This window comes from Balaenoptera musculus, chromosome 6, assembly GCF_009873245.2.
Source record: "Balaenoptera musculus isolate JJ_BM4_2016_0621 chromosome 6, mBalMus1.pri.v3, whole genome shotgun sequence".
Taxonomy (NCBI): Eukaryota; Metazoa; Chordata; class Mammalia; order Artiodactyla; family Balaenopteridae; genus Balaenoptera; species Balaenoptera musculus.
The window spans coordinates 72400948-72425534 of NC_045790.1; the positions used below are offsets into that span (position 1 = coordinate 72400948).

Sequence of the window (24587 nt, forward strand, 5' to 3'; positions counted from 1 at the left end):
GGGCACAGTGGCACAGGAGGAAGCTAGTGAAGAAGACAGGAGCCTGTAGGCAAGTGGAAGAGTGTGCGCTTGGCTTATAGAGAAAGGAAATGGTAGACCAGGGATTTGAATCAAGGTCATAGTCATCCCCAAGCCTCCACTGTACCTATACTGGTGGGTCACAAAGTGGATTCCGCAGATCAGCAACATCCCTATCGCCCGGGAACTTGTTGGAAAGGCACATTCTTGTGACCCACCCCAGCCTTACTGAATCAGACACTCCAGCACCAGGGGCCAGCGATCTATCTGAACAAGATTGATATCCACTACCTGCATGAAGATAAAAGAACCTTCATTCCTCCTTTCCTCTCACTTGCACCTTTCCCACCCTAACCAGGGTTACACCCTTAAACGACCTAATCATTTGGGTAATGACACCGTGTCCCTTAGTCTCCAGCGACCATGGCTTGCATTGCATCATGCGGTCCTGCCAGGCCTGCAGGCTCACGCAGCCGAGCTCTGCCTCGTGCTCTGCTCAAACCCCCTTCTCTCTGTTGCAGGACAGTTCGGCCCAACAGCGCGGTGCGCTCCGTCTACAAAGCGTCAGGCTGCTCCGACAATCCCAACCACCACGTCGGCTACCTGGAGCACGTAGTTGTGCGCATCACCATCACCCACCCCAGGAGGGGAGACCTGGCCATCTACCTGACCTCGCCCTCAGGAACCAGGTCCCAGCTTTTGGCCAACAGGTACAGTCATGGCCCCTGACCGCCAGTGTGCGGGGGTCACAATGACACCCAGCGACTCTTTCGGCTCGAAAAAGTCCGCTGTGCTTTATTTTTTATTTTTTCAGAAGTCGAGGATTGTGCATGTACATATATTGTAGGATCATGATTTTCTATACAATTTTTAAAGGTTACTTTCCGTTTACAGTTATTACAAAATATTGGCTGTAGTCCCTGTGTTGTACAGATAATCCGTGAGCCTATCATATACCCAATAATTTATACCTCCCACTCCCCAACCCATATATTACCTCTCCCCACCCCGTCCACTAGTTTGTTCTCTAAATCTGTGAGTCTGCTTCTTTTTGTGTTATATTCACTAGTTTATTGTAGTTTTAGATTCCACATGTAAGTTATGTCATACAGTATTTGTCTTTCTCTGACTTATTTCACTTAGTGTAATGCTCTCCAAGTTCAACCATGTTGCTGCAAATGGCAAAAATTTCATTCTTTTTTATGGCTGAGTAGTAGTCCATTGTGTGTGTGTGTGTGTGTGTGTGTGTGTGTGTGTGTGTGTGTATACCACAGCTTCTTTATCCATTCATCTGTTGATGGACACTTAAGTTGCTTCCATATCTTGGCTATTGTGAATAGTGCTGCTATGAACATTGGGGTGCATATATTTTTTCAAATAACAACCTGATTAAAAGATAGGCAGAAGAACTGAACAGACATTTTTCAGGCAGAAGAACTGAATAGACATTTTTCCAAAGAGGAAATGCAGATGGCCAACAGGTACATGAAAAGATGCTCAACACTGCTAATCATCAGAGGAAATGCAAATCAAAAACACAATGAGATATCTCCTCACACCTGTCAAAATGGCCACCATCAAAAAGAACACAAGTAACAAATGTTGGTGAGGGTGTGGAGAAAAGGGAATCCTTGTACACTGTTGGTGGGAATGTCAATTGGTGCAGCCACTGTGGAAAACAGTATGGAGGTTTCTCAAAAAAACTAAAAACAGAACTACCGTATGACCCAGCAATTCCACTCCTGGGTATAAATCAAAAAAACCCCAAAAACATTAATTCAAAAATATACAGCTGTTCTTTAATTTCTTACTAACCTAAAAACTGGGCGGGGCCGGGGGGAACGCCACTTACGCATCATGATGGGATGGTCATATCTCTCACTGCCCACACATAAACAGAGAGTGCAAAGCTGCCTAGAATCTGTAGGCACAGAACAGTATAACATTTAAGAGTTGGGTAATATTAAAAGGATGCTGCAGAAAAATTTAGGGCCACCTGTTGTTCTTTATCCTATAAAAGAAGTGCAGAACACTAATTCCTTAGGCCTCTGAGATGCCCTCCCCTGCCCTTAAGTGTCTGCTGGAATTTGTTACAGATTAACTGAATGCTCTTGCCCGAGCACTTTCCAAAGTTAAAGGAAATTCTATTTGTTTTAAAACAGGTTTTGGCAGATTTTTTTCTACAAAGATTCAGTTAGTAAATGTTTTGAGCTTTGCAGGCCATGTGTTTATTGCCACTACTCAACTCTGCCGTTAGAGTGCAAAAGCCACTGTAAACAATATAAATGAATGTGTATGGCTGTGTTCCAATAACAACTTTATTTACACAAACAGGCCAGGGGCTGGATTTGGTTTGAGGACTGACCGTAGTTTGCTAACCACTGTTTTAAAGTTTGGCCCTTTAGTTTTTATTGGCCAAGAGGGCACTTACTTTCTCTTAGTAGCCTCTTCCTTTCTCCATACTTCCTCCAAACATTTCTCCAGCAGGTAATTGTATTGCCAGGACCCTGCTGAAAGGCCAGAATGTTCTAGCACAAGTTTTCTTTTGCTCCACTGGCTTTTCAAGTGGTTGAGAGCATGGGTGGGGGATACTTGTCAACAAGTGGGACCAGATGGGGAAATGTCAGATTGCCTTATACACCCCATTCCCATTATGGTTCTAAAATACAAGCCATAGCCAAACGCCTATAAGTTTCTTTAATTTGATGTTTCTCTCCAAGAGGAACATTTAATAGGGGCAAAAACCTTATTGTCAAAGGCCTATGCAGTCCAAATGAAAGCCAACCTCTTATGTTGACACAGCCGCCTGTACACATGCCAGGTGTCCACAGCAGTGGTGATCTCTGTTAGGACAATGACAATATGCCAGATGAGTTGAGAGGCCAAGACCAATGCAAGCCTGCAGAGCTGAAAGTGAGACTCAGGAATTGCCAGTTGCTTTTCAAAATCTCCAACTTCATCTGCTGTAGGACAGTGAGAAAAACAGAGAGCAGTAGCACTTCTTGGTGATAGTGACTAGGAGTACAGATTGCAGAGTCTTTCACTGCATTTTATTTCTGTGCTCAGAAGTCTTCTTGTGTTCGTCTTTAAAACTTAATGTCTTCCCTTAGGGCATGGGGAAACCTGGGCTTCGTACTCTATGAAGCGCAGTTTGCCAGGTTAAGGGTAGGCAGGTGCAAGGAACTAAAGGATGCTTTGGTATCTCAGTCGCTGGGCACGCCCTCCTCCCTCCACAGACAGGGGTCTCAGCTGCCGCCAGGTCATTGCTGCTACCTGCCTGAGGCTTCTCTCCAGCGAGCAAGGCCTGCAGATGCCCAATTCTATGATTAATGGAGGTCACACCAGCTGTTGTTACCAAAACCAGGGAAGACCTTTTTCTTGATGTTTTTCTTTTTTTCTTTACTGCTGTGCATTTGCATTGAACTTGGAGTATCCAGGTGATCCCTGGTGAAGTGCAAAGGTTGGCTTCACACATGTGCAGCTCTTCTCCCTGGAGCCCCCTCCGTTGTAGAAAAACAGTCCCTCCACAGTTGCTGTTTGCTTGGAAAACTCAGTCCCTTCAGCCTTTCTGGGCTCTTCCTGCATATTTCAGTATTTCTTGTTGGCTTCCCTGGAAATGACTTCAGTGGGGAAACTTGTGAGCAGGGGAGCTGTGGGTTGCATCACAGGCATTTGGTGGATTACAGCGTCGCTGGCTTCAGTCTTGCATGCATTCTTCAACAGCAGACATCCGCTTTGCTCTTTGCAAAGTGCTGAACCCCAAAGTGCTGCATGACTTGTGTCAGAGAAAAGAAACAGGCATTTCAGATGCTCGGTGACCGATCTTGGCGGTTTCCTTTAGCCTCTCCCATCATTACCTCCTGGGAATAAGATCTGCACTCAGAGTGCATCTTCTTGGTCTGGAGCATTTCTTAAAGTGCTGTTCTTTTGTCTGTCTTCCATCTCAGTGCTGAAAATAAGTAGCCACCCCAGAAAAGGTAGACAAATTTGAGTGGAGGGAGGGGACTGGAGGCACCGAGAGATGTAAACGGATGTTATGAATTCATTTGTCCATAGCTCCCCAAAAACACTGCTTGCAGCATCTGACCCTTTAATAGTAAAACAGCTACACCTGGTCCCAAAACCTCGTCTGCCCACCTTCCAGGGCCTGGCTCCCCTGTCCTTGTTGTACTTGATGCTAGTATCATCCCTCCTACTGAGGCAGCTAAGGGAAGACCGTTTCCTTTGGCATTTTTTCCTTCTGGCATATTCCAAAGCTTTAATTTTATGAGAGGAAATCTCTACTCAGAACTTCCCAGTCTCTGACCTCATGGCAAGGAATCCTCATGTCCTCTCACCTTGGCCCTGTTTCAAAGCACATTCCTAGGATTGGGAACTGAAGGCAAGAAGCATCGACAAGGGGGCGGGCAGGCTGTGAAGGGAGGGTCTGCTTTGCTCCTGGTGGCCTTCATGTTGGCCTGCAGGGCAGTAATACCTTTCCTCAAGGAAAAGGTGATGAGGTCAGGGTTTAGAAGGGATTTGTATGTCAGAGATTTTTTTTTTAATTTATTTTTTTATTGAAGTATAGTTGATTCACAGTGTTGTGTTAATTTCTGCTGTACAGCAAAGTGATTCATTTATACATATACATATATTCTTTTTCATATTCTTTTCCATTATGTTTTATCACAGGATAGTGAATGTAGTTCCCTGTGCTATTACAGTAGGAACTTGTTATCAGTTCTATATGTAATAGTTTGCATCTGCTAACCCCAAACTCCCAGTCCTAATCTACCCCTCCCCCACCCCCCTCCCCCCTTGGCAACCACAAGTCTGCTCTCTATGTCTGTGAGTCTGTTTCTGTTTCATAGGTAGGTTCACCTGTGTCATATTTTAGATTCCACATGTAAGTGATATCATATGGTATTTGTCTTTCTCTTTCTGACTTACTTCACTTAGTATGATACTCTCTAGTTGCATCCATGTTGCTGCAAATGGCACACTTTTGTTCTTTTTTATGGCTGAGTAGTATTCCGTTGTATACATGTACCACATCTTCTTGATCCATTCATCTGTGGGTGGACATTTAGGTTGTTTCCTTGACTTGGCTATTGTGAGTAGTGCTGCTATGAACATAGGGGTGCATGTATCTTTTCGAATTATAGTATTGTCCAGATATATGCCCAGGAGTGGGATTGCTAGATCATATGGTAGCTCTATTTTTAGTTTTTTGAGGAACCTCCCTACTGTTTTCCATAGTGGCTGCACCAATTTGCATTCCCACCAACAGTGTAGCAGGGTTCCCTTTTCTCCACACCCTTTCCAGCATTTGTTACTTGTAGACTTTTTAATTATGGCCATTCTGAGTGGTGTGAGGTGGTACGTCCTTGTAGTTTTGATTTGTATTTCTCTAATAATTTGCTATGTTGAGCATCTTTGCATGTGCCTATTGGCCATCCATATGTCTTCTTTGGAGAAATGTGTATTTAAGGTCTTCTGCCCATTTTTCGATTGGGTTATTTATTTTTTGTTGTTGAGTTGTATGAGCTGTTTGTATATTTTGGAAATTAAGCCCTTGTCGGTCATTATCGTTTGCAAATATTTTCTCCCATTCCATATGTTGTCTTTTCATTTTGTTTATGGTTTCCTTTACTATGCAAAAGCTTGTAAGTTTGATTAGGTCCCATTTGTTTTTTTTTAATTTTATTTCTATTGCCTTGGGAGACTGACCTAAGAAAACACTGGTATTATGATTTAAGTCAGAGAATGTTTTGCCTATCTCTTCTAGGAGTTTTATGGTGTCATGTCTTATGTTTAAGTCTTTAAGCCATTTTGAGTTTATTTTTGTGTATGGTGTGAGGGTGTGTTGTAACTTCATTGATTTACATGCAGCTGTCCGACTTTCCCAACACCACTTACTGAAGAGATTCTTTTTCCCATCATATATTTTTGCCTCTTTTGTCGAAGATTAATTGACTGTAGGTGTGTGGGTTTATTTCTGGGCTCTCTGTTCTGTTCCATTGATCTATATGTCTGTTTTTGTGCCTGTACCACACTGTGTTGATTACTGTAGCTTTGTAGTATTGTCTGAAGTCTGGGAGTGTTATGCATCCAGCTTTGTTCTTTTTCCTCAGGATTGCTTTGGCAATTCTGGGTCTTTTATGGTTCCATATAAATTTTAGGATTATTCTAGTTCTGTGAAAAATGTCATGGGTAATTTGACACTGTATTAAATCAGTGATGTATTTAATACAGGTGTATTAAATCTGTAGATTGCTTTGGATAGCATGGCCATTTTAACAATATTAATTCTTCCAATCCAAAAGCATGGGATATCTTTACATTTCTTTGAATCTTTAATTTCCTTTATTAATGTTTTATAGTTCTCAGCATATACGTCTTTCACCTCCTTGGTCAACTTTATTCCTAAGTATTTTATTTGTGTGTCAGAGATTATTAATGAGGGCAATAAATAGTTCCCCTGTTGGACACTTATCTTTCTTTCAAAGAAGTCAAGATTTCTGAGGAGGACCACATAAAGCAAAGGACACTGTGCAGTTAAAAGATAGGAATTCTGGGCTTCCCTGGTGGCGCAGTGGTTGAGAATCTGCCTGCCAATGCAGGGGACACGGGTTCAAGCCCTGGTCTGGGAAGATCCCACATGCCGCGGAGCAACTGGGCCCGTGAGCCACAATTACTGAGCTTGCGCGTCTGGAGCCTGTGCTCTACAACAGGAGAGGCCGCAACAGTGAGAGGCCCGCGCACTGCGATGAAGAGTGGCCCCCGCTTGCCGCAACTAGAGAAAGCCCTCGCACAGAAACGAAGACCCAACACAGCCATAAATAAATAAATTTAAAAAAAAAAAAAAAAGATAGGAATTCTGAAAGGTTTAAAACACACAGTTTTCCTAGTGGGGTCATTTGAGATGAAGAGGTAGAGCTGTGGTGGCAAAGAGTCGTCCCCATTTGATCTCTCCTGTTTCTCCATGAGGCAGAACTCTTCACAGTGGCCTGTGCACTGGCTGCTGTGAGAAGGAAGGATGCTGAGATTCAGCTCAGACTCAGAATCCGAGGCTCACTCGGCATCATCTCCCCTTAATGATGCAAAAACTAGAGACACAGACAAGGAGAATAAACTAGGAAGGAAGCTGAGAGGACAGCAACTCCCCTCCATTATTATCTTCATTTCAGTATTGACAAAATCTGTGTCCCGGTCTTGGGACCAGAAAATGCTATCCATAACAGTAAATTCCCAAAAGAAATAAAGGGGTCATGGTCAGCTTTCCAGAAGTCCTCATTTTCCTAGACATTTCAGTAAGGAGTGTCTTCAACATTGCTTACGCCCTCACCATGACAATTCCTAGGGAACTGCTTTTCAGCGAGGTCGTTGAAGACGTTGTCAGTGTGGGCCGTCTGGAGCCCCTCAGTGCTTCCCTGTCCTGGCTGCCGGGCACTGGCTGGAACTCCTGTGGAGAACAGCTGTTCCAGGAAGCACAGTTTACCCGAGCATCTGCAGGTGCTGAGCCCTGGAAGGCAGTCAGCAGCGTTCACAGCTAGTCCAGCTCGAGCTGCGTGCCCCATTAGCCCAGCAGGCAACACCCCCCCGCCCCCGTGGCAGACCAGGTTGATGGTTTAGTGGGTGGGAGCCCCGAGTAAACAGAGGCATCCTGGAATGCACAGTTAGTGCCTTCTCTTCCCTTTGTTTTCTCCTGTCTTTCCACCCTTCCGCTCCTCCTTCTGGCCTGTCCACCCTGCCTGACAAAAAACCAAACTGAATAATCGGCACAAATGCTTTCCTTCTAGGGAGACTGTGGGGATCTGGCATGGGTAGGGGGAATCAGGTGGGCTTGGGTCCCTTTAAAACAGATACAAGAGCAACTCGAGATGTAAGCCTTTATATGACCACGTGTTCAAATTCTGCCTGCCTACATATTTTCCAACAAAAAAGCTTATCCCATCAGATTCTTCTTTCAACTGCATTTGTTAGAATTATGAAAACCTGGCTTTTTTTTTCTTCCCCTAAATACACCCCCTTTCCCCAACTCATTGAGTTTTAGATTTAGTTTAGCTGTATTGGCTCTCTGTTCCAAATTTTGGCCTCTGCCTGAAAGCTGAAACTTTGCCTCCCTTTCTAAATTTGATTACAGATGAGTATCTCTGCTTCTAATTACGGTCTTAAGTAGAAAGAAGGTACACTTTCTCGTCTGCACAACCTATAGGGTTCTATAATTAACTGTGTTTAACTGGTGTTTCTATTTGAATATTTTTGTCCCTGCCCAAATGTTCAATGACAGACTACTGACATTTTGTGAAGTGTCCTGCTGTATAAATGTATGTGTGACTTGCAGAATTACACTTTTGCTGTGGAAGTTTTACATTCCAGTAAGGCCTCACCATAAGAATAACCCTCTTCCTTTATTCAAAAGAAGGTACAGCCTTTGGAGCTTAGAGCTGGGATTGTCTTGATTTCACCCTTTTTTTTTTTTTTTTTTTTAACAAAGCAATCCCTCCACAACATTCTTTTTTTAAAATTAATTAATTAATTAATTTTTGGCTGTTTTGGGTCTTCGTTTCTGTGCGAGGGCTTTCTCCAGTTGCGGCAATTGGGGGCCACTCTTCATCGCGGTGCGCGGGCCTCTCACTATCGCGGCCTCTCTTGTTGCGGAGCACGGGCTCCAGACGCGCAGGCTCAGTAATTGTGGCTCACGGGCCTAGTTGCTCCGCGGCATGTGGGATCTTCCCAGACCAGGGCTCGAACCCGTGTCCCCTGTACTGGCAGGCAGATTCTCAACCACTGCGCCACCAGGGAAGCCCGATTTCACCCATTTTTACGTTCGACTTTGGAAAAGTGATTCTTTCATTTAGAAAACAGATGTAGTAGTATCTGCCTCACAGGGTTGTTACAAGTAGTGAATAACATAACATAACAGCAAGCTCCTAGTAAGCACTTATAAGCGCTAACCCTTCTTTATGCAGTGCTTTTCAAAGCACCTGGTGAATGACTGTCACACACAGATGGCCAGGTCTCTCCCAGAGAGGCTGATCCTAAAGGTCTGGGTGAGGCCCATGAATTTGCATTTCTAATAAGCTCCCAGGTGATGCCGAAGCTGCCCATCCACAGACCAGACTTTTAAATAGCACCGATTTAAAAGATCACCCAGCTTTTTCAAACACATTCTTCTTATTTTCATGTCATCAAAAAACTTGCGAGCAGTATGCTGCTGGGTGCTGTGAAAGTCATTTACAAAGTCATTTACATTTTATAATGTAAAACAGATATTTAGATAAAAGCCATCTACTATTTAAGAATATATCTTCAGGGCTTCCCTGGTGGCGCAGTGGTTGAGAATCTGCCTGCCAATGCAGGGGACACGGGTTCGAGCCCTGGTCTGGGAAGATCCCACATGCCACGGAGCAACTAGGCCCGTGAGCCACAATTACTGAGCCTGCGCGTCTGGAGCCTGTGCTCCGCAACAAGAGAGGCCGCGATAGTGAGAGGCCCGCGCACCGCGATGAAGAGTGGCCCCCGCTTGCCACAACTAGAGAAAGTCCTCGCACAGAAACGAAGACCCAACACAGCCATAAATAAATAAATAAATAAATAAATAAATAAAAAGAATTAAATCTTAAAAAAAAAAAAAAAGAATATATCTTCAAGACGATTAAGTACTTACATCATGTACCCACAAGAAGGAATGCATTTCGGGGTTGGTAAGTTAGTAATAATGTGCACGTTGAAAGTTTTTTAGAAAACTCACCTTTTTAGGTATTCCAAACCTCTAGAACCAGTACCTTTCTCTCAGCCTTTCTTAAAGAAGCAATTTAGATTAGAAGTGAGAGAAAAACTTAATAGTGTGTTTTAAATACCGTTTGAGAAGCAAATTATTTAAAACTTACAAAAGCCAAACATCTAAAGAAAATCAGAAGCTGAGTTACAACTAAGCCAAATGAGTGCTTTAAGCATTCTATCAGCTTTATGTTAAATTGTGATGAAGCACTAAAAATATTAAAAATCAAAAAAGAGAACAAAAAGAGAAAAGAAAACTTCCAAAATATTGGTTTAATGTCTAATTCTGTAGTGAACACAAATACTGTCTGGGTAGTCGTGGATGATTCTGAAATTAAGATCCATTTACAATTTGAGAAATAATTATATGATAACACATAGCTGTCAGTACTTACAAAATGTCTTGTTATTTAGTTGCCGTAACATCAGAGAAGCATGTTGTAGCCTTGACACATTGTCTAGACTCTTTAAGTGAAAGGGGGAAAGAAAGCTTACAGTAATTATATGAGTTATTTCCTGAGTTAATTCCTCAAAAGGACGTACTACATTTAATGGCAGTCCTTCCTACCAGGCTTCATCCAAAGTAATTTATTTGAAAACCGCTCACAGGGATAAGGCTGTGGGCACCGTTTTAATAACTGGATACATGATTTGTGCCACTGCATGCATATATCATTTCATTGAGCACATGATTATGAAGTCAAGTTGACAGAACAGGGTTTCACTGCAATAGGAGATGTGGACACGGGCATGGAGTTAATCTACTCCAGCTTTCAGCACACTGGCCCTGCTTTATTGACATTTGATCCACACTAATAATGTTGGCATGTGTCTCTTTTCTTCACTGTTGGCACAGCACAGACGTTCAGACAGGGCACTGGACTTTTTAGTTGATAAACAAAGACCACACAATTAGAATCTCTTTAGCGGTGTCCAGTGGTTTGACACTTGGTTTGAGCAAGTATGTTCTTTGCAACACAAATCTCGTCTACTAACCTACATTACCTTTTGTTATATGCAGGTGATGCAGGGTTTTTAAATAGCACAATACGAAAAATAGCGAATAGTTTTAAGTACTGAATCAGAGTAAAAATAAAAGGGTGGGGATTAGAAAAGTCAATGCCCAGCTAGTTGAAACAACAATAACAATCAGTGTCTATTTCTCTCCCCGTCAACTCTTTTAGCAAAATGCAGTGATCGTGTTTGGCTGCATTTTAATTCCCCTCCTCAACTTTTATGTCCACATGAAACTAATGAGCATTCCAGCTCTGCATAAAGTGAAGAGACGGGGCTGGGGGAACCACTCAGCCAGATAGACAAAGCCTGTTTACATTCGGGCTTTGAAACACTTATTTGAATGGTGATTATGGATAGTTCTTCTGGGTACCTAGTTTATATTTAATTTTCATTCCAAATGTGATTTTAAAATGATTGATAGCAATGGAATGATTTTCAAAGGTGGAGAGGAAAGGGTGTAAGGGAAGAAACATAGGGTCTGCTAATCCAGCACTCAAATAACTGACCCATGAGTAATTAAAAGTTGGCTGAGGTTGTGGAAACAAGACCGCCCCTCATGTAATGGCAGCCTCAAGCCTCCTTTGTAGTTTTTGGACATGAGGCCGTGAGCCAAATGTTCTGTCTAAACTGTTTGGGAATTGCTTTTAAGTTCGACACTCTGGGAAAGGTATTACGTGACAAGTTGTTGCTTCAGTGCCCTCAAATGGCACAATAGCCTCAACGAATTAGAACTGAAATTAGAACTGCTGGGCTAAGAAGTGGTTCTAGACCAATTTTCTGCCTCCATCCATTTCTATGTCACAATATTCGCTTCAGTAACATCTCTCTGGCAGGAAGTGCCATTTGAAAAGGTTCCTCCTTCCTCTACCTCTGTGTCTCGTTTTCACCCAACACACACTTTCTGGGTTTTACGTGAAGGACCCAGTAGGTAAGTCAATTGTGTTTATAATGACCCAACAATTTCTTCCTGGCCAAGTCCAGTTTCAAGCCACAAATTTGTGAAACAAGCCCTATTGTGGTAGTGCGTGGATTGTCAGATCTCCTGGATGTATGTACCATCCATAAGCTATCGAAGATCATTTTCAGTGGGAAAACATTCACGTACGGAGCCACCGTTTCCATCCCTGTTATCATGAGGGAAAGCTGCCAGATCCAACATGGTCCTCGTTGAAATGCCGCACCCTTCGGTTCAGAAGTAACCTGTTACAGGTAGTATACAGATATTCTAAAAAAAGAAAAAGGCCTTCCCGTCCATATAAGGTTTGAAAATCACTGCCTCCCATTAACCCCATTATGGAGATTAACAAAACATATTTGAATATTCCAAAGATCTGCAGTGTTCTCCAGTAAAGAGATCTGTTCAACTTTAACTCAGCCTTTTCTCAATTTTCTGACCATGGGACACTTTGAGAATGTTGCTAAATACTTTCTATTTTTCTTCTTTCAAGAGCTCAGGAGCATGCAACAGGTGATTTTCCTGTTTATTGCTTTTCTCCAGGGAAAGCTGCCAAGTGTCAGCCATTTACCCAACACAGTCCCTAGTTATGCCACCTAACCCTTCAGCTTTAGAATCCAGCTGGCATTTTAGAGGGAGCCTCAAACACATTGATAGAACACTTTAAAAAATCAGAATTGTAATATATTAAGTTATAATGAGATTAAACTGGTTATTTTTGTTTTTAGAAGGGTGCATTTTCTCCTAATGGGAAGATCCACATGGAAGTTCAAATGATAACCACCAGTTTCCTTGGTGAACATGAAAGTAAAGCAAGGAGAGGTGATTGTATGTCTTAAATAGCTATCAACATCCACTTGTCATGACCTTTGTATTTGTCTGCACTGAAGGACAGATATGTCCCAGTAACTGGACATGGTTGCTCCTAAGACAATGCTAGAGATGCTTTTCCCTCTCTGTTTGCCCCAACAAAAATAATAGATGTATATAATTTTTTTTAAAGTATTTAAAAATTTTTTTTTCTCTTGCCCCATCTTTCATTTTCTACTTTCTGGGTCCCATCTCTATAGAAATCTTTTGGATATTTCTTCAGATAGTCAAATCTACATCACATGCCTATGTAAATAATATGCCTGTTTCTTCATATGCTAGCCTTATACATATCTATTTTATACATATCTATTATACATATCTATTGACATCTCTTGATTCTTGATGAGGATTCTTTTTATTTTCCTTTATATTTTGTATCCCTCAGGATTACTTCACAGAAAACAGAAGTAATTCCAGTGATTTCAAGCAGGAAGAGATTTCATATAGGGAATTAGGAACTTAGAAAATTATTAGAAGGGCTGGAAGGGCAGAATTTAGGCTGCAGTTCCAGGCATGACTCCCTGAACTGGATAAGATTAATGGGCATGGTTTTTCATTGAGGAGTAATTTACATACAATTCACTTTTTAATGTGAATAATAAGTTTTGACAAATACATATAGTTGCATAACCATCCATTATTTTCAAGGTATAAAACAGTTCCTTCATTCCCAAAACTTCCACCATGCCCCTGCCTCCTACCACCTAGCCCCTGGCAGCCACTAATCTGTTTCTGTTTAAGTAGTATTTTCTAGAATGTCATATAAATTGAATCAGATAGTGCATGATCTTTTGTGTCTGACTTTTTCCACTTAGCTTAATACCATCGAAATTCATTCATGCTGTTGCAGTTATTAGCAGTTCAACAGTTTCTATTACTAGATAGTATTTCGTTCTGTGAATATACCATAATTTGTTTACCCATTCACCAGTTGATGGACATCTGAATTGCTAACAGTTTTTGATGATTATGAATAAAGCTGCCGTGAGCCTTCATGTGGAGTTCTTTGTGTGGACGTATGTCTTCACTTCTCTTGGGTAAATATCTGGTGGGGGAGGGGCAGGTATTGTTTAGTCATATGGTAAGAATTGTCAAACTATTGTTCAGAGCAGCTGCACCATTTTGCATTTCCATCAGCAGTGTAAGAGAGCTTCAGTTGCTCCACATCTTCAACTCTTGGTACTACCAGGCTTGTGAGTAGAGTCTTAGCCTAGGTTCCCTGATACCCACATCATTATCCCTCCCAGGTTTTTTACTGTACAGCCAGCCCCATGCCTGTTTCCCTCTGGTAGAACGATGATATACATATATTTGGATGTACTAATCGGTGATGCCCAGGATGAAGACAACCTCCAGTGTTGAGCGGAACATGCTGATAGATACAGAGAGATCACCGATCGTCGTCTTGACTTGACACTCACTAGATTTTTAAATAACATACAAAAACAATGTTTTATGGTTCTCTCTCAGGCTTTTTGATCATTCCATGGAAGGATTTAAAAATTGGGAGTTCATGACCATTCATTGCTGGGGAGAACGAGCTGCTGGTGACTGGATCCTGGAAGTTTATGATACCCCCTCTCAGCTGAGGAACTTCAAGACTCCAGGTGAGAACCCCCTTTCTATAATTTGATTTATTGTACAGAAAAATGATGGAGTATATTCTGGCCAAGGAATGTGTTTCACATTCATATATCAATTTTATCCTTTATCATATGATCCTGTGCTTTGAGTTGTCTTCCTGTACTCCAATTCTCAAGATCACCATTAGAAAAAGTAGTCATTTAAGGATATGAATTCAAGAATAAGTATTTAGATATAAGTACAAGGTGAAACACGACAGCTATTGATTGATATTTCAGAATATATGGTCCATATCTCTAACCAGCTTCCCTTACTTTCTTTGTCAATAAACAAGCCAGCCTTTTCCACCTACAATGGGTTAAACTGCATGGTCATAAGAGGAGACAAGTTCCCTTGACTATCTTTTTTCTGAGTTTACTTTAAATTTAATTTTCAGTGCAGACAAGACATTGAGCCTGGCCTATGCCAGCTAAACTGGTTACCACTAAAGAGAATGCATGCCTAGGAATTCTGCCCTTTGTGAGCCCAAGAGCTAAGTAAAGAGAAAACTTTCCTGATACGTAAAACATGGAAATGAATGATGTTAACAGAGTTCTTTTCAGGTGATCTGACTCTGTTGCCGCACATGGTCTATTTCCCTCTTCTTGCTAACGTATGAACCTTGTTTGTGACATAAAATAAGGACAAGTACAAATGCAGCATGAGATGGGAGATTGAACAGTATTTTTGCAGCAGCCTGTGTTGCCTATGATGGAGCCCTAAGTAGTACTTGGCTCAGTAACAAGTGATCTGTTTGATAACTACCCCAGCCTCCCACCCAGCTGTGGACCCATCTTCCATCATCTAATAAGTTTATGCTTCTCAATGCTCTGTCCACTCCATCTGCAGAAGAACCAGGCTTGAGGGCAGTTTTAGGACTGACATCCAATTCTAAGTCCTCTCCTCGTCACAGAATAATTTAACCCAACATTCTGTAATTAATTGTAAGGGTATGATTCATTCAGATACTGTGGGTTGCATTGGGCAAAAGAAGCAAACAGCAGAATGCAGGCGTGAACCGTACATTTGCCACTCTTTTGCCCACCAGTCAGGGAACGTTACTCATTCTGAGAGATCCATTTTCTGCACACAGTTTAGCCATCTCTTTTCCCTCATTCCGTGATGTGGTTCATCTGTGTTGCCACAGTGGTCCCATACTCAGGGAAATCAAAACCAGCATGGTGGCAAGGTCACAATGAATCAGGATAAAAGTTTTGTGAAAGAGTATCTGGGTCCAGCTCACTTCCAGCATGCACCATGGATATAATGGTTGCCAAGGTTTTATTCAGAAATCAGATATTTGTCAACAAGGCAGAGCTGATAGAAAACATTCAAATAAACTAGACCCTGGTTTCTAGACAACTTTCTTTTTTTTTTTAATTTTATTTATTTATTTATTTTTGGCTGTGTTGGGTCTTCGTTTCTGTGCAAGGGCTTTCTCTAGTTGCGGCGAGCGGGGGCCACTCTTCATCGCGGTGTGCGGGCCTTTCACTATCGCGGCCTCTCTTGTTGCGGAGCACAGGCTCCAGACGCGCAGGCTCAGTAATTGTGGCTCACGGGCCTAGTTGCTCCGCGGCATGTGGGATCTTCCCAAACCAGGGCTTGAACCCATGTCCCCTGCATTAGCAGGCAGATTCTCAACCACTGCGCCACCAGGGAAGCCCTCTAGACAACTTTCACTTGTTCCTAATCTAGTTAGTTCCCAGGACCTTCCTCTCTCCTTCCCTCTTCTTTTCAGGGCAGGCTTACTGCTCATGCTGTGGAGATGTGCTTTGTCATGGCGCTCAGGGGCAATGGCAGGCATGGTGACTGGAGTGGGCTGCCCTGACCAAAGGGCAGCTCCCAGGAGATCCATCAGCACGTGTCACTACAGGGCTCTTACATCTCAAGAGATCCCAGAGAAATAAACACTGTCCAAACGTGGCAGTTGTGTACCAACAGGGGTGCAGCCTAGGGTACAGACATAAGGGGTGCATTATCTATTGAGAATTTAAGACAGTTATAAAAGTGACTCTTTATTATCACCATTCTAAAGAATGTCAGTGATAAAATGCTCCTCCCCACAAGCATAGACTGCCCCTAGGGGCATACTAATGGTAGACCTGGGGTTGGTGTGCAAGCATGAGAGGCTAACATAAATCTCTCTGCCCTCAAGGAGTTCAGAGTCTATCCAGAGTTTACCGTGATTATCTGTGTTAAAAGCTCTCTGCAGTATTCCAGATCATGTAGAGTTGTCTATTTCATATCATTGGCTTCTCCTTATACTGTTTAAATGTGTGTGTTCAACCCCAGTCACCTCCAGTCATCTTAGAGATGTTATTTTGTGTCAGAAGAGAGATACCCTAATGCTATACAGCCTGGGGTCAGGAGGCTTTAATAGAAACACATGGTATCCAGGTATCCTTTCTTCAACCAACCTTTCAGTTCGGAATTAGACACAACTTTGAAAAGGGACTTTTACTTTTCTCTGTGTGTTTGTGTGTTTCTATCATTGTTCCTATGGTGTACAGTCCTCTAATTAATGAGGGGTTTCTTTAGTAAGCTACTCGAAATTCAGCTGGAGACATAGAATCTTCTAGCCCAATTAAATGGTAGAATCATTCCCAAGTATGGAGGTTCCTGGCTCTAAACTGAGTTTGTATTTGTATATTATTTCTTCCCATTTGCTTATTATTAAAACACATACTAAGGATTTTTGGAGGGGTTTTTGTTGTTGTTTTTGTTTCATTGCATATTAAATCTATCTTGGGTTTTCTATCTTGGGCAGATTGCATTGAAGTGTTAGCAAGTAGAATGGCTTTTTTCTCATTCTACATTTACACTGCTGTTTTTCACAAGATGTTGCAGTATCTACTGCAAAGTCTGCTATAGAATTTAGCAAATGGAAAAGTGACAGGGGAGGGAAAAATTGATGGCCCAAATATGGCAGCATTTGATGTGAATTGTGGCAGAGATCCTAAGGAAATAAAATTACATAATAAGTGAAAAATAAAGAGATAAACTGCCCAGCGGGCTTATGATGTACTTCAGAAATGGCACCAAGGGAAATAATCAGTTATGAGTCAGCACTCTTTAAACATTTACAAGGGTAAACTTTTAGATAAAATCATCTTAAGTTAAATGGACCAGGTTTTAGAGCAGCTGACATAGTGTCCTTGTATTAAGTGTTCCATTTGTGCACTTGAGAGATGCCGTAAGGAAAATAGGTTCTCTTTTGCATTGCTACCTAAAGGCAGTCAGATTGGTCATTAATTTCAGGTAGTCATTCATTTCTTGATACTACTTAATGTCTACCACTTTAAATTCTGAGACTGAACAACACCCTAATTATGAATAGCATAGTCATTAACAAGTGAGTCCAAAGAAAACCTGGCAGGGGGCAAACCAAATATAAACCAGTGTGCTGGCCCAATGCAGATGTCAGAAAACAATGAATGTGGCCCAGAATATGTTCATTTTTAAACTTCAAGTTCCTAAACTTCTAGAAATGACAAGGAAGGCAGAATTATATAATAGTTTAAGAATGCAAGATTTGGATACATAATTTTTTTTAATTGAAGGATAATTGAAATATCAGTTTCAGGTGTACAGCTGTATGATTTGATATTTGTATGTATTGTGAAATGATCACCACAGTAAGTCTAGTTAACGTCCATCACCTCACAGTCACAAAATTTTTTTTCTTGTGATGAGAATTCTTAAGATACACTGTTTTAACAACTTTGAAATATACAGTACACTACTATTAACTATACTCACCATGCTATACATTACATCCCCAGGACTTATATGTTTTTTAACTGGAACTTTGTATCTTTTGACCCCCTTCACCTATTTCACCCGCTCCTACCTACCCCCTGCCTTTGGCAACCACCAATCTGTTCTGTGTATCTATGATTTCTGTCTTTTACTTTTTGTATTTTATTTTTTTAAGACTTCACATGTAAGTGAGATCATACAGTATTTGTCTTTTTCTGTCTGACTTACTTCACTTAGGAAGGTCCATCCATGTTTTCACACAAGGCAAGATTCCCCGTTTTTATGGCCCAGTAATACTGTGTGTGTGTGTGTGTGTGTGTGTGTGTGTGTGTGTGTGTGTGTACACACATATATATACACATATATTTTCTTTACCCATTCATCCATCAGTCGACATTTGGGTTGCTTCCTTGTTTTGGCTATTGTAAATAATGCTGCAGTGAACATGTGGGTACATGTAACTTTAAGAGTTAGTGTTTTTCTTTTGTTTTTCAGATAGATACCCAGAAGTGGAATGCTGGATCATATGGTAGTTCTATTTTTAATTTTTTGAGGAAACTCCATAATGTTTTCCAGAGAGGCTGTACCAATTTACATTCCCACCAACAGTGCACAAGGGTTCCCTTTTCTCCACATCCTCACCAATATTTGTCTTTTTGATAATAGTCATTCTAACAGGTGTAAGGTAATAGCTCATTGTGGTTTTGATTTGCATTTCCCTGATGATTAGTGATGTTGAGTGCCTTTTCATGTTGGCCATCTGTATGTATTCTTTTGAAAAATGTTTATTTAGATCCTCTGCCCACGTTTTAATCAGATTATTTTTCTGCTATTGAGTTGTATGAGATCTTTACATATTTTGGATATTAACCCCTTACCAGATATATGATTTGCAAATAGTTTCCATAGGTTACCTTTTCATTTAGTTGATGGTTTCCTTTGCTGTGCAGAAGCTCTATAGTTTGATGTAGTCCCACTTATTTATTTTTGCATTTGTTCCCTTTGCTTTTGTTGTCAAATACAAAAAATCATTCCCAAGATCAGTGTCAAGGAGTTTACCACCTAGGTTTTCTTCTAGAAGTTTTATGGTTTCAGGTCTTACATCCAAATCTTTAAGCCATTACGAGTTAGTTTTTGTGAATGGTGTTAGATAGTGGTCCAGTTTTTCTAACACCATTTATTGAAGACTGCCTTTTCCCCATTGTATATTCTTGGCTCGTTTGTCATAAATCAATTGACCCTATATGTGTGGGTTTATTTCTGGGTTTATTTCTGTTTCATTCATTTATGTGTCTGTTTTTATGTCAATACCATACTGTTTTGATTATTATAGCTTTGTAGTATAGTTTGAAATCACGGAGCGTGATACCTCCAGCTTTGTTCTTCTTCCTCAAGATTGCTTTGGCTATTTGGGGTGTTTTGTGGGTCCATAAAAATTTTAGATTTGTTTGTTCTATTTCTGTGAAAAATGCCTTTGGGATTTTCCTAGGGATTACATTGAATCTGTAGATTGCTTTGGGTAGTATGGACATCTTTACAATATTCTTCTAATTTATGAGCATGGAATATCTTTCCATTTATTTGTGTCTTCAATTTATTTCATCAATTTCTTATAGTTTTCAGTGTGCAGATCTCTCACTTTCTTGGCTAAATTTATTCCTAGATATTTTATTCTTTTGATGCATTTGTAAATAGGATTGCTTTCTTAATTTCTCTGATAGTTCATCATTAGTGTAAAGAAGTGCAACAGATTTTTGTATACTGATTTTGTATCTTGAAACTTTTCTGAATTTGTTGCTTAGTTCTAAGTTTTTTGGTGGAGTCTATATATAATATCATGTCATCTCACAAATAGTAACAGTTATACCTCTTCCTTTCTAACTTGGATGCCTTTTATTTCTTTTTCCTGCCTACATCCTTGTTCCTGATTTATTATGATGTATGTTCCCTCTATAACCACTTTGTTGAGAGTCTTTTTCATAAATGGACGTTGGATTTTGTCAATGCTTTTTTGCATGTATTGAGATAATTATATGTTTTATCCTTCATTTTGTTACTATGTCAAATCACATTGATTTACAGATGTTGAAACATCCTTTCATCCCTGGAATAAATCCCATTTGATCATGATGTATGATCCTTTTAATGTATTGTTGTATTCAGTTTGCTAATATTTTGTCGAGGATTTTTGCATCTATGTTTATCAGGGATTTTCTTTTCTTGTGTCATCCTTGTCTGGTTTTGATATCAGGGTAATACTGGCCTCATAAAATGAGTTTGAAAATATTCCTTCCTATTCTATTTTTTGGAAGAGCTTGAGAAGGATTGGTATTAATTCTTCTTTAACTGTTTGGTAGAATTCACCAGTAAAGGTGTCTAATCCTGGACATTACTTTGTTGGGAAGTTTTTGATTATTGATCCTTATAGTAATTGGTCTGTTCAAATCTTCAGTTTCTTCATGATTCAGTCTTGGTAGAGTGTATGTTTCTAGGAATTTATCCATTTCTTATAGGTCCTCCAATTTGTTGGGTATAATTGCTGATAGTAGTCTTTATGATCCTTTGTAATTCTCTGGTATCAGTTAAAATGTCTCCTCTTTCATTTCTGATTTTGAGTCTTCTCTCTCTTCTTCTTGGTGAGGCTACCTAAAGGTTTGTCAATTTTGTTCAGAGTCCTAGGGGACCCGTGAGCCTAAGCCACACTGGCCACCAGAGCTAGTAACCTAGAGGTGTCCCCTAGGTGCCAGCTGAGAGTACGAGCTCCTTTCTTGTTGGTACCAGCAAGCTGGAGCAGGCCAAGGAAGAACACACAGATGGCTCCAGTGAGCCTCCATCTTTGGACAGTATTCAGTAGGCCCTTTTCTATATGTTAAATTAGATGCCTGACCCTCAGCCAGTGCTTTAAGATAAGCAAATAAGCCTTTTTCATGGAAAGTCTGGGTGCTTTTCAGTCGCCTGCCTCTGCACAGCACCCTGGAGTGAGAGTCCATGCAGGTGAGCTCTTTAAGAACTGCTCAGTTCACTACGGTCTTGTGGGTCTTGTGGACCCAAGCCCCTTTGGGTTTCAAAGCTACATGGTTTGGGGGCTCATCTCTCAGGTGCAGGTCTTAAAAGTTGTGGTACCCAGTGTGGGGCTCAAACCTTTCACTCCTAGGGGAGAAGCTGGAGGTTTTTGAGTCCCCTCTCGATTGTGGGTTGTAGCACTGGGGGATGGGGTTTATGGTAAGATGCATCTAAGCCTCTCCTACCCATTTTGATCCGGGGTTTTCTTGTTTGCCTGATGCATAGGAGCCACGCAGTTAGTCTGGGGGTTTTTTTCCAGAGGAAATTGTTCCATATGTGGCTATAGATTCAGCGAGTTTATGAGAAGCAGTGAATTCAGGATCTTCCTATATTACCATCTTAAATCAGAACCCCCAAATAGATTTTGATATCAGTCTGTCCTTTTACTGCCCTTGGGAAAGTTACCAACCTCTGTGCCTCAGTTTCCTCATCTATATATTGGGAATACAAGTACCTATTTCCCAGTTGTTGAGACCACTGAATGGAATAAAACTTACTTAGCGTATAGTAAGCACTTATAGAAAATAAGCATCAATTTGATGGTGATTATAGATGTTAATAGATGAATTAGCAGACACCTGAAATTCATCACTCTCTGGGCTGTGACAGAGCCCAACCCTAACCTTGCCTGGATTCTCTGTATTAGGCCAAGGTGAGGAGGAGCTCTAAGGTGGGGGGAGGGGTATCCTACCTTCCTGCCAGCATATTTCCACGTTTTTAGTGGTTTTGTCTTAATAATTTTTATTTAAGATTCATATAAAAAAAAGAACCAAATTAAGCTTAATGGCCAGGAGACAGTTGTTTTCTGTTTGTTTACTTTTTGCATTAAAGACTTTAGTTTTATAAAGCTAAGAAATAAATGTATAAATAAGGACTAAACTAAAGCAAATATTCCTTGAAAGCCTACCATCCAAAGGAGGTAAAACACTTCCCTCTCATCTCCAAGCACCCTTGACCAGAAAATGCTCTATGACAGCACTGCCTAGTAGAACATTCTGCCAGTGGTAGAAATGTTTCCTGTATCTGTGCTGTTCATTGTAGTGGCCACTAGCCACATATGGCTACTGAGCACTTGAAATGTGGTCTAACTGAGGAACTGAAGTTTTAAGTTTTAGTTAATTTAAACGGAAATATCCAAATGGATCTAGTGGCTATCATTGGACAGCACATGTCTACAGGATAATGTAGTGATGTATTCTTAACATTTCAGGTGGAACAAAGTAGTTGTTTTCATCTTTTTTTGATAAACAAGTCACATAATGCCAACAGTTTTTTAAAATTTATGTAAGACCTTTATACCTAGAAAAAGAAGGCCTTCTGTAAAATTCTGGGATTCTCTTAAATATCCATAATTTGAAACTCAGCACTTGATCCAGAAATCTGAGATGTGTTTGTTTCTCACACACACAAAAAATGCTGATTCAATTAAGGTATATCCTACGTTTGGTGCTCAGTAAATATGTGGTATGTGAATTATTAAATAGTTAACTCTGCAAGCGTTGGAAAATGCGTTTCTAGCCCTGTCTCTGATGCAACGATTCATATGAATCTGTTTCCCACAATTCTTCTACTCTTGCTTTTTCCTCAGTGAGAAGGATTTAAAGAAATTATAAAGCTAAAGAAGGAATGTTTGGTCATGATATGCTTTCATTATTTCCCAAGGTAAATTGAAAGAGTGGTCTTTGGTCCTCTATGGCACCTCCGTGCAGCCATACTCACCCACCAATGAGTTTCCTAAAGTGGAACGTGTCCGGTATAGCCGCGTTGAAGACCCCACTGATGACTATGGGACAGAGGACTATGCAGGTGAGCTGGCTTCCAATGGGGAGGCAGGCTAAGGAAAGAAAGCTCATGCATCACTCCCCCAAAGAGATAAACTTCTACTCACATTCTGATATATTTTATTTCGTCTTCCTTTCTATCCCTTAAATACTGGTATGTGTACATTCAAGTATTCAAATATTCATGTTTTTTTCTTCAAAGCTAAAATCACACTGTATATAGAACATTCATATTCTTTTTTTTCCATTAAAGGTATCATTAAGAGCATATTTCCCTGTTGTCAAGTATCCTTAGAACACATATTTAAAAGACAGCATAATAGTCCATCCTGTGATTGTACTGTAATATATTTAATCCATAACCTGGGATGTGTAGTTTGCTTAGAGTTTTATACTATTTTAAATAAGGTTTCAATGAATACCATTATCAGTTTTTGACTATATCTTTGACTATGTCTTTAAAATAGAGTTCTAAGAATTACTGCATCAAAGGGAATCATCAGTTTTAGGGCTTGGATATGGTTTGTCATGTTGCTTTCCAGACAAGATATACCAGTCTGCACTGTGACCACTGTGTTAGTGTTTACTACACTCATTCCTGCGCGTTAAGTGGAAAGAAAAAAGTAAAAAAAGAAAGAAAAGAACATGTTTAAATTTTTACAGCTTTGATTGCTAGTATATCTAAACATTTTTTCCTTTGTGTTCTCTGAATGAACTATGTCTTTTACTCACTTTTCTATTCAACGTGGCAGCAATTTTCTTATTTATAAAAACTCTTTGTATGTTATTGACTCTCACATTGTCTCATATTTGCTGAAACCATTTTCTCTGTTATCACTTGCTTCCAAAATATACTTTTTGTTTTGTGTTGTTTTGAGAGAAAAAGAAAATTGGAGAGCAGAGTTTATAGTTTCAGATAACATTTGTAATTTCTTTTTTACAGAATGTTTATTCTTTAAAATCAGCTAAATATTCACATGGATTATTTTTTTGTAATCTTTGATTTTTAATATATATTGTGAAGTGAAGTTCTGTCTTTATTTTCCAAACAAACAGACTAACATCAATAACTGAGTTGCCATCCTTTCTTTTATTAGTTTAGGATGTTTCCTTTATAACAGTATGGTAAGTTCTTATACCAGGTCTCTTCTGGTACCACCTTTTCCGATTTACCAATCTAATAATTCTTGATCCAGTAGCACCCACACTGTATCTTAATATCTGTTGAACGTCTACTTCTTGTTCTCATAGCAATTCTTAAATCCCCCTTTTAAAAATCTCATTGAAATTTAGTTTGAATTTACATGCAATCTCATGGGAAGAACTGTTTTTACGATATACAGTCTTTCCATCCAAAACATAGACCATGTCCCATTTTACTGAACTCTTTTAATTTTATGTAGTGTTATTCCTAAGTATTTTGGGTCTTGTTGCTACTGTAGTGGAAAACATTCCATATTTTCTAACTATTATATGCTGGTATCAGGGATATCTGTTGGCTATTGTGTGTTTATCTTACATCTGGCCATTTTGCTTAACTTTATTAATTTGTATGTTTTAGAGTTGATTTTCTGGGGCAGTTAGGTACTGTAGCCATATCATCTGCAAATTATTTTTTCTCTTTCCCAGTGTATTTCTGATTCTTGTCTTGTTGCATTGGCTACCACTTCCAGCAGCATTCAGTCCTTCTGGGATATGATATATAACACTTAATGAACAAAGCTTCTCCTAAT

At 40.2% G+C, this 24587-nt stretch overlaps 1 protein-coding gene across 11 annotated transcripts in view; it reads left to right on the top strand.

Moving 5' to 3' along the window:
- Positions 1 to 24587, top strand: part of PCSK5 (proprotein convertase subtilisin/kexin type 5) — a 489089-nt gene that overhangs the window by 283238 nt on the left and 181264 nt on the right. For all 11 annotated transcript variants that reach the window (XM_036855671.1, XM_036855664.1, XM_036855665.1 and 8 more), the window contains 3 exons: positions 540 to 728; positions 14099 to 14235; positions 22736 to 22879. In XM_036855671.1, the coding sequence (XP_036711566.1) occupies positions 540 to 728; positions 14099 to 14235; positions 22736 to 22879 (470 nt within the window). The remainder of the gene's footprint in view (positions 1 to 539; positions 729 to 14098; positions 14236 to 22735; positions 22880 to 24587) is intronic.